A 12354-nucleotide genomic window follows, 5' to 3' on the forward strand; every position below is an offset into this window, starting at 1 on the left:
TTTTTTTCAAGTAATTTTGATCTAACAACTACTACACTCAATCCAATATTGACCGAATGAGAGCCATTTAAAATGTAAAAAAAAAAACATTATTATAAAAAAACATAAAACATAAGCAGTATTAATCAAGACGTCGTACAGTTCGGTCGTGCACTCGTGCCCGTCCTAATTAAACCAACTTTATCTTTATAATTTTTCTTTCATTTACTTTGCTATCTAAACGTATTTCGGTGTATACACAGTGTGTAAAATGTCTAATTGCATGAAGTGTAATGAATCACTAACTCACAATGAAGATACTTTGGAATGCTCCGGATGTAACAATAATTATCACTACTACTGTATCGGAATCTCAGAAACTAACTTCAAAAAAATGTCAAAAAACACAAAAAATAGATACTCATGTAGTACGTGCAACAATTCCGAAACAAAAACAATAAATGACCCACTACTCAAACTTAACACAAAGATGGGAGATCTCATAAAGTCAGTGAATTTTATGAGTCTTCAGTTCGACGATTTCAACAAAAAATTGGAATCTACACTGACCGAATTAAAACAGTTAAAAAAAGAAAATGAAATCATAAAAGCAGATAATTCACGGCTATCCAATGAAATCCTCGAAATTAAACACAAATTGGATACAATTGAGCAACAAAACCTCGGAATTAGCGTTGAAATAAACGGTATACCTAAATCGAATAATGAAAATTGTATTGCCGTAGTACAATCAATTGTTAAACAGCTGAATATTAACGCCACAGTCACTGAAGCAACTAGAATTATATTATCAGATAACAAAATCCCGATAATAGTAGAGAAACTGGACACAATCGATATGAGGAGAGATCTAATACGAGCAAACAAAGTTAAAAAGCTAAATGCGAATATGCTGTCTAATAATTGGTCCACAGACAATAAAATATACATAAATGAACGTCTAACCAAAGAAAAAAGGATTCTCTATTCAAAAACGAGAGCTGCAGCCAAAGTCAGTAATTTCAAATTCGTATGGATCAACAATGCAGACATTCTTGCCAGGAAGGATGAACATTCAAAAATCATACGAATAAGGTCTAGTACAGATTTAAACAAACTATAAGCTATATAATTTTTAAAAACGTTTACTAGGTTAATACAATATACTTATTCATGTTTAATTTTCATACAAAAAAAACTATTAACAAATCATATCTTACTACACACTCATTAAAATACTTTAATATTAATTTCTTATCTTTGGATTTCCATAGCCTCATCAACATCGGTTCACATCACATTTACCCTAACTACAAAGTACCTACAATTTTAATTAGCACTAATGACCGCTATTAACACACTTTATGATATAATTGATAAAGATAATACAAACACAACAATAAAATCTTTAGATGAAATTAACAAATTATACTCAAACAATTATTCCGGTATAAACATACTCTTCCTAAATATTAGAAGTATTGAAAATCACTTTCCTGAACTAGAATGCCTTAACACCGCACTTAACCAAAGAAATCATATAATAATTACAGCGGAATCATGGCTTGGAAAACATACCAATCAGAACACCTTTTCATTAAATAACTACCTAAATATAGTCTCAAATATCAATATACGTAAATCTGATGGGTTAGTTTTATTTATAAGGAACGATATTATTTCACATAACACAATAGAACTGGAAATGCTAGATGCAAATTGTCTGTTTACAACATTAACGTTCAACAAAATAAAATAAAGAATATTATCAGTTTACAGATCCCCGAGTGGTAATATAATTAAATTTATTGATAATATAGATACAATAATAACTAATATAATTAACTCCCACAAACATATCACACTAATACTAATAGGTGATATCAACATAAACTTACTGGATACTACAAACTCCACAACAATTTACTTAGATTTATTAAACTCTTTTAATTTTACCCAATATATCAATTGCCCAACGAGACCTACATCGAATAGTTGTATCGACCATATATTTTTCAGAGACATTCACAAACATGTAATTAAAGCAACTGCCATAGACTCCCTTATTACAGATCACTATCCATTATTTCTACAACTAAATCACCCCTCTTTGAAAACAATTAAAAAAACTAATATCAAACCTCACAAATACATAAATTATAATGAATTAAGATCGGCATTAAACAAAACTAATTGGAACAATATAAAAAAAATTAACCTTGCTGAAGATAAGATAATGTCACTTTCAACAATCATACAAAACCACATAAATAAATGTACTCATTACGGTAAAACGAAACATAAGCAAGACAAACAATGGATTACTCCTGGTATTATTAAATCAATTAAAATAAGGAATAAACTGCATACCCTAACTAGGCGTCAACCATTTAACCTTTTGTTAATAAACAAATACAAAACTTATAGAAATAAATTGACAGATATCATATTTAAGCAGAAACAACATTTTTATGGCTTAAAAATTAAAAGTTGTAGTAATAATCCCAAAAAAATATGGTCGACAATAAAAGAAATTACAACCCAAACACAATCACATCAACAAAATTACAGCTTAAACATACATAGCAATATTCACGAATCAAACGAGGAACCACTATTAATAGCAAACACGTTTAACGAACATTTTTTAACAATGGGTAACCATAATAATACTTTTAAAAACCATAATATAAATAATAGTCTTCCGATTAATTCAAATCCCAAGCAGTCTTTTTATTTAAGAAAAATATCTGCGTCTGAAATATGTAATATAATTGATGGTATGAGAAATGATTCAGCTCCTGGGAAAGATGGGATATCAATTAATGTAATAAAACAAAACAAAGAAACATTATCTAATATCTTAGAACACATTTTTAATAAGATTATCCAAGAAAGTAACATACCAAATACGTTTAAATGTGCCATCGTAACACCGATACATAAAGGCGGCGACAAAACTTCAATTAATAATTATAGACCTATCAGCTTATTAAATATTTTTTCCAAAATTTTTGAAAGAGCAATCAAAACTAGACTTTTATCTTACTTAGAAGAAAATGATATACTACCTAAATCACAATTTGGTTTTAGAGAAAGACTAGGAACCGAAGATGCGCTCACTGAGCTCTCAATGGATATTTATTCAAATCTAAATAAAAAAAACAAAACATTAGGAATCTTCTTAGACCTGAGTAAAGCCTTCGACAGCATCTCTCATCAAACATTAATTAATACTTTAAAATCCATAGGCATTGTCAGTATCCCACTACTTCTATTAAAATCATACTTAACAAATAGGATACAACAAGTGAGAATATCAAACACACTAAGTAAGGAAATTATCATTACCACTGGAGTCCCTCAAGGAACAGTTTTATCACCAATTCTATACCTAATATACGTAACTTCGTTAGCAAAATTAAATCTACATGGCAAACTTTTTTCCTATGCAGACGATACGGCCATACTTTTAACTGGAAATAATTGGGAGGAAATTCGTCAAAATGCCGAATCAGACATGCACTTAATAAATACATGGTTCTTAAAAAATAATTTACGAATAAATTATACCAAATCAAATTTCTTAACTTTCACACATGACAAAAGAACACAACCAAACTTCAATGAAATAAAAATTCACGACTCAAATTGTAAAACAAACAATTGCTCATGTAACATCATTAACAAAACTGATCATACGAAATACTTAGGATTAATTATTGACCAACACCTAAAATGGGACATACACATAAATACATTAATTATAAAATTACGAAAATTACAACACCTTTATATAAATGCAAGAAAATTCCTAAATATACAAACACTACGTATGATATATTTTTCCTTGACACAATCAATCCTTCATTATGGTATAACTGCATGGGGTGGTCTAGGTATTGTTGCAAGCAATAAAATACTGAGAGCTCAAAAGAGTATAATAAAAATAATACTAAAGAAACCAAAAACACATCCTACTACACAAATATACAAGGAGTTCAATGTTTTATCTGTTCAAAAATTATTTCAAAGAAATTCTCTCTATTTCATATATAAAATGAAGTTAATTAATTTAAAACATAAATACTATAATACACGACTGGAAAATAACATAGAGATTCACACTACACGATAGATTAAATCAAGTCTATGTTTTTCACAGGTAGGCCTTAAGCTCCTGAATAATGCCCCTTCATACATTTTAAATAGCAAATCTTATGTACAATACAAAAGAAATGTTAAAATTTGGCTAAACCAAAACCCAAATATCTGAATCGAAGTATTTTTGTATACTTGTATAAAATATGATGTGAGCCGGTAAACTTTAATATATTAGAATAGCAACCTATTAACTTACTTAATTATTTCAATTTCAAATTTCAATATATATGTATTATTTTTTTTTTTTTCTCTTTCTTTCTCTTATGTTTTTGTCTTTGTTTTTAATGTTTATTGTACTTTGTCTTATAATGTTTCCATTTTTTAATTTTTTTTTTTCAATTTATACTTATTTAATTACTCAGGTTTTTCATTAATACTCCAATTTCACCAATAAGAGATCTTATCTCAGTGGTGAGTTGGGCCATTAAATACGTTTCTTTTTCTATTATTGTAACTATATTGTAACTAAATATTATGGCCAATAAATCTTATTATTATTATTATTATTATTATTAATTCCGGTTTTTGGTGATTTGTTGTTGATGAAAAGAACTCATTTTAGTTAATATCGATCCATTTTTTTTTTTTACTATTTTTATATTCTGTCGTTTTTGTAAGACTATTTAAATAAGTTTTATTAGATTCATAAAATTTTAATTTAAAACTAAGAAAAGTACCTACCATATTAGATAGGTCAAATCAGTGGCACACAGTAGATTTTTGAAAAGAGTGTCGAAAATATATATTTAGAGGTACCCACCCACCTACCCCCACCAGTAGAATCTAAGTTTCGACAAAGTATAACTCTTATTATTAAGTATTTTTGGTTTTTCTTACTAACAAAGATACTAAAAATATAATTTTTTAAAATAACCTAATATTAATTATTTTCAATTTTCTGGGTATTAATCTATAAGTTTACATATTGATACTATTACTATTAAACAAATAATCATACAAGTTCACACAGAATTAGTCAACCACCAATTCTCTGAGGGGTGTCAGTCGATTCCTCTGACCCTCCCTGTGAGCGCCACTGGGTCAAATAAGAGTTTAATAGTTAAAATTACTTGCCTTTTTCCAATTAGAAAATCCAGTAATAGTAAAAGTCAGGGTTGACACGTATTATACATAAATGTATAATTTGTGTATTATACGTATAATACATTACGTATTATATATCTATAATTTATACATAATTCGATGTATAAAATATAAAATCATTAAAATCCAATTATTATAACTAAAAAATATAATTTTATTGTGATATCTGGTGACACTGTTAATATCAATAAATCAATTATTTAATTGCTTATTAATTATTATCAGTTATCACTTATACAGTTATACATATTACATACACTTATCACATTCATTCAGTGTTGCCAGATTCAAGGATTTTTCCCATTTCTGGGGATTTTTTTAAAAGTCTAGAGGATATGTCTAGGATCTGGGGATTTTTTAGCTGTATTCAAGGATTTTTGTCTGGGCTTCTGGGGCAGTGGCGTATTTAAGGGAGGGTAAGGGAGAAAATTGTCCCGGGCAGCACTTGTTTTGGAGGCAGTAAATAGTAAATGTAACTGGAAGGTTTTATTTTTAAACTGATTCAAACATTTGTAAAAAAAAAAAAAAAATGTGTACTTAGAGCAGCAAAATCCTAAATACACCTCTGCTCTAGGGCGTTCATAAAATTTTTACTTTTAAGAATAAATGAATAAAAAATTGCATTTTTAACCAGTTTATTATTGCACAAAATCTAAATTAAATTACAGAGATCTTTCTGTTAGTTATTCATTATTAAAACATAAATAAATTGAAAAAAACATTAAGGAATATGAATAATGTAATAAAACCTAATAACATTTTAATAAGAATTAGAAAACAATAAAACATGTTATAAAATATAACAATTGGAAAATAACATTAACAATATTATAATGATTTCTTATTAAAGAATATAACTAGAAATTAAAAAAAAAAACAATATAATAAAATAAAACAAGTTATAGGTACTTAATTTCTAGAAATAAAGTCAATACCCTACAAAATATGTTAATAAACAATATAGTTACCTAACGAAAAATAGGTTTTAACTTTTTATTACAATGACTAAATTAAATTACAGAGATCTTTCTGTTTGATTTCATTATTTAAATAGAAACATAACATAAATAACATAAGACATAACTACATTAAACCTTATACATACATATCATTATTGTGCATTAGAATCATTTCTTTAGTGATATCAAAGTTGTAACAGGAGTTCCCACTATTAGTCAAACTTTTTGAATGTAATATTCCTGTTAAACTTTCGGTGGATAAATGGTTTCTTAATTTAGTTTTATTTAAATTTATTGAGCTGAACAAACGTTCTACACACGCACTGCTGTGTGGTAAAATTAGCATATAACTAACTAATATGTTTATCAAAGGATAGACTTCATTCTCATCATGAATTTTTAATTCACTTACTGTTTTCCAAAATGTTAACAAATCTAAAGTAAAATCTAAATCATAATGATTTTTTAATTGTCTCCATTCAACATATAAGTTATTAAGATCTAAGTTTAATTTATGTTCAAATTGTACAGCAGCAGGTGCAATGGTCCGAGTATTATTAATATTTTTTGGATCCAAGAAAGAAATTAATTTCAATGTGTTCATATGTTTAGAATTCAAAGGAAATCTTTTGTACAGTTGGTGACAACATTCAATATAAAAACAAAGACACTTTTCAACAAATTGAGTAATGTCAGTTTTAGAAAAAATATTTTCTAATTGAATAGGGCTCGGATTTTAAAGCATAATAAATAACAAAAAAAGCACAAAATCGTTTAAAAAAAAGCAAAAATGAAGCATATTTATTTTTAAAAAAAGCTCGACTAAAAATTAACACGAATTAGTTATAATTTTATAAAACTGAATAAAAAAAAAATTGAAAAATTAATTTAAATTAAAAAAAAAATTTACTACCATGTATTTGGTAAGATTTTCAGAAGTGAAACTAACTCTATTGTCTGACAGGATGTTTTTATACACCGATGCACCGATCACTTCATGCAAGAGGTTTCGTTTAAATCAAACCCATGATAATTAATTTCATCTGATGAAACGCCACACAGTATAGTATTAATGTCCAGTAATTGTTTCCAGCCTTTGTTTTTAAAAAGAACACGATTTAGTTTACCAGAAATAGCAGTTGCAATATCTCCATGAGCTTCATTTAACTTTTTTTCTGCATCTAAGACGATATTTATACATGTCAACGATTCGCCTAAAATTATACATATAATTTAGTATGATGTTAAATTGTTTAAATACTTTGTTAAAAGTTACCTTTTCCCTCTAATGTTGTAATAATATCTGGTAGAAATCCAAAGTTGGTTGAAATATACACAATATTTGATTGAAGAGATACATTTTGAAATAGTTGTTTCACTACCTTAACACATTGAGATTCTTCTTCGAAGTCTTCAATTACACTTTTTATTTCATTAAAATATTTGCAATAATACTGGACAGCTTTTATCCATGTACCCCATCTGGTCGTTATTGGTCTTGGTGGATTTAGCAATTCAGGGCATTTCTCATTAAAGATTGCTGTACGTTTGGGACATTTTAAAAACGTTTTTTTCATTCCTCCAATCAACTGATCTACATCTTGGTAGTGTGCACGCACTTCTTCGCAAACATTGTGTAATGCATGTGCCAAGCAAGTCACATGTATGAGTTTTGGGTAAAGCGCTTTTATACAATCACCAGCTTTTTTCATATAAGGCGCCGCATATGAGACAAATAGCAAAACATCGTTATGTTTTACACCATTTCCCCACAAAATATGCATAGCTTTATCGAATAGTTGGAATATTGTACTATGATTCACTTTCTCCAAGTATTCTGTGTGAATAACGTACATATTATTTGGATTTTGTGGTTGTAATGTGCCCACTATTACATTTGCAACATTACGACGTACAGAGTCCGTAGTCTCATCAATAGACACCCATATTTTTTGGTCTGTTATTGTATCACAAATTTTCGCCAATGTATTTTCATAGCATGAATTAAAATATCCTTTACGTAATGTCGACTCGTCAGGAATAGTTTTTTTGCAATATTTTGTTAAAAATTCACGAAAATGTTTATTATTTAGTTTATTCATTGGAATATTTGCAGCTACCAATGTTGAACATAAATCGGCATTAAAATCTGATTGACTACTAAACTGTTGTAAAAATGGTTGAAGTAATGCAGACTTTTCATTTTCGTATCTTTTAACAGCTTGAACATGTTTTTCTCTCCATACATGCTGTTGTATATTATATTTTTTTTCATGTGACACTTTTGTTTCACAAAGTTTGCAATATAAATTCGATCCATCTGTTTGAAAAATTTCTTCACCAAATTCTAACACTGTTTTAAAAATGCATTCGTTTTGACTTTTGGCATTTTAATAAATTACAACACTATAAAGCATTATAAAACTTAAATTTTAAACACGTCTATATCGATGTTATACTAGTATTGAGCGTAGGTTCTACAAACTATATGCAATAGTCGATAAGCTATCAACCCATAAGCTATCTGTAGATCGATAATCTATACATTTAATGACGTTTCGCACTAACGGTCACGGTCATTATTGCGGGTTTTCACATTTCTTATTAAGTAAATAAACACTTTTCTTTTATTTTCATAGCATAACAAACAAATAAAAATTCCACAGCTTGAATAACTGAAAAAAGCAATAAAAAGCAAAAAAGCATTTATACTAAAAAAAGCAAAAAAAAGCAAAAATAAATTTGTTTATTTCGAATCAGATTAACGTGAAACGAATTTATGTATAAAAATTAGATTTCTATCTTAAATATATAAAAAGAAGCATTTGCTTTAAAATCCGAGCCCTACTAATGAATAATGCACATTGCATTTTATACAATTCGTTTTATGCACATAACTTTTATGTACGTTGTCCGATTTATACTGGGATTTTTCCCATTCTACAAAGATGTAGATGTAAATGTTCTTTTTGATAAAATTGCTTATCGCATAAACCGATCATAAACCTATTTTGATTTCTCTGTATTTTGGGCGTAGAACTAAAAATAAATATAATATTGAAAATTAAAACTGACAATCTGTAATGGCCAATGGGCACGCTGACGGCTTATAAAAACATCAACACATATTATTTTGTTTTTAGTAGATATGTATATACTTATAGAGTTTCTATTTATTAAATGGTCCTAATAACTTTAATAAGTTTCCAAGTAAATTTTTTTTCAAAACTGGACTGGGGGGGCTATGGATTAAACTGAGGAGGCTAAGCTCCCTCAATCCCCCCTCCTAATTGCGCCTATAAAAATGAGACATTTTGTTCAGCTTACTGTTACGGACATACATAAATGTGGGTCCTTACGACTCTTACAACATGGGCGGGACCACATAAATCGTAATTAGTAAGATCGGGAAATGATTATGAATAATAAAGTATTCGCAATAATTGAAAGGAACTATCAATTTAATTAGAGGGTAATACGATGTTTCGGACATACATAAAAGTAGGTCCTTACAATTACCAATAAACAATTGAAATCGTTGAACAATGTAGAAAGGAATAATTAAGACTTGAAGGTATCACGAACATGGCTACATTTTTAATAAAAACGCATATGAGAGATGTGCGAATAGTAATATTAACAAGGTCACTAAAGTGATAAATCTTATATTTATAATAATCGAAAAAACTTTCGCACAGCGCGGCACGATTGATTCCCACAAGACTTAAGTATGTTATATAAGGGGATTGGGAATAGACCAATATTTAGGATTATACAAGTAGTTGCAAGCACCTCCACGCCAGATGACCATTTAAATTAATTATTTGTACTTAGAAAATTTTTAAAATAAACAGTTTAACTATATTGAGTATTTTTTTATTTGGAATATTTTTCTAAAAACTTCAACATCTTTACGATTGGACGACGGCACGCAACAACATGTATTTATGGACGTACGAAATATGAATCCTAGAACTACTGACTACACTACTACGGTACTATGGATCGTTTTGTTGTTACAAAAAGAACAGCCAAGGATGATGGAAATGTAGAGAAGTGTACTAAAATTCAACATAAAAGTAATTATTATTAATTTTTAATTTTTATAGTATATATTATATTGAATATTATCATCAGTTTTTATAAATTATTATTATTTGTATTTAACTTTGAATCACACAAAATAATAAATATTACAAATTGATGATAGTTATGAATGATTATAATATTATATTATAAAATATAAAATAACAATAATAATATAATATGATACTGATAGTTTGATTTTTATTACGTTTTAAGTAAAGATAAATGTTAGCTGGAAAATATGTATATAAACATATATGAATATATATATATATATGAATAATGCAATATGATACTTATAATTTATTTGATTTGTTGGTATTTCATATGATAAACTTAGATAAAAGTACTTAAGACTATAAGATAATATCAATATTCAGTATAAGCCTATGATTAATGGTTAAAACATGTTTAATTATTAATTTTTGGTTAAAATAGTATGAACTAATTTAATTAAACAAATCAACAGAACACAAGTAGGTAGGTAATAAAATAAAAAAAATTGAATACCTACAGTTTATGAATCCATATCGTATTATTATTAGTACAATAACTATATTATTATTGTTAAACTTTTAATTTAATAAATTTAACAACCAAACAATATTTTATTATTTTCATAACTCTAACATTTGGGTTTCAAATTTGATTCTAACATAGTTTAATTATTTGAACTTTTCAACAGTAGAAGAAATGGAAATTAATATTAATGACATTAGTAGTGCTGAAATACTCAAATCAACCAACGAAAATAGAAACAAAATTAAATGGAATCCTTGTTATGAAAAAATAAAAAGGCCGTACAATGGTTAGATGTTCTATTTTTGTCAAAAATAAATCTACTGTTTTATTACATACAAGACAAAAAAATAATTTTTCACCTATTTGTTCTGAGTTAGGTACAATTCCAAGAAACGAAATTTTAGTAAATCATTTAGTTTCTATTGAACATAAATAATGCGTTAAAGTAGAAAATATGAAAAATCTATCAATACCTGAAGTTAATAATATTGCACCAATATATAAACTTATTCTAAAACAAAATGAAAAATTTATGATTGAAGTGTTTAATAATGCTAAAAGAAATACTCTCAATGCTTGATCTTGGCCATCTAGAGAGGTTGTGCAAATAAAAAAAAGTCAATTAAATTTGTTAAAACCACCTAAAAAAATTGTTATTAAAGAAAGCGACTTACAGTACATAATTCCAACAACACATAATGAATTATTAAACTCAATAGTTGAAACAGACAAACCGTTATTAATGAATATACTGAAGACCGCACTAACTATATCACTCAGAGTTGACAGTTCTGTTGATAGAACACAGATTGACAACATTCATGTATTGACTAAAATAATAACAAAAAATGGAGATTCTGAACTAGTATTTATAGGTTTTAAAAAACCTATTCAAAAAGGAGCAATTGGATATTATGAAGTAATTAAATCTTTAATACAAGAGTTAATGCCATTTGAAGATTTTTTATCCATTTTGTCTTTAATCGCAACGGATGGAGCAAATGTTAATATTGGACAAAAAAATGGATTATGGACGTTGATAGATTCAAATAGATATTCCAATAATATTCAAGGACAATTGTTAAAAATGTGGTGTTGACGCGGACCCGCGCGGCAGCCGTTATCGAAACGTCTGCCGCCGACCGCGCTTGTGTCTCTCTCGTCAACCACCAGACCGCGGCACGCAACGCCGCCGCGACACCCGTCCTCCCCCATCCATCGATGGACAGGGGACGTGAACGGTCGCGACGACGCCCGCACGGAATACTACCCAACCGGTCCGGTCGGGTTGTTCTTCGAACTCCGTACTCCCGAACGGACCATACGCGACATTGCGAGTTAAGCTCAATATTGTTTTTCATTTTTTCTTTTCTTTGTTGTTTCCCTTCTGCATTTTTTTTTTTTTTTTCCACATATTGTTTCTTTTTGACACCGTGTCAAAAACCCGACGTGTCCTGCGCCGCTGTACTCAGTTAAACCGCCACCAATTCGCGAGTGTTTTTTTTTGTATTTTGCGCGAGTAATAATAAAAGCCATCGGC

General features: G+C 28.4%; 1 protein-coding gene across 1 annotated transcript; it reads left to right on the forward strand.

Moving 5' to 3' along the window:
• The first annotated feature begins 469 nt into the window (after nt 1-469).
• Nucleotides 470-1102, forward strand: LOC112687204. The gene has a single exon (XM_025559792.1). It carries the CDS (start codon nt 470-472, stop codon nt 1100-1102), a length of 633 nt encoding a protein of 210 aa, XP_025415577.1.
• The last annotated feature ends 11252 nt before the right edge of the window (nt 1103-12354 follow it).

Source organism: Sipha flava, unplaced genomic scaffold (assembly GCF_003268045.1).
Source record: "Sipha flava isolate LNK unplaced genomic scaffold, YSA_version1 335_pilon_pilon, whole genome shotgun sequence".
NCBI lineage: Eukaryota > Metazoa > Arthropoda > Insecta > Hemiptera > Aphididae > Sipha > Sipha flava.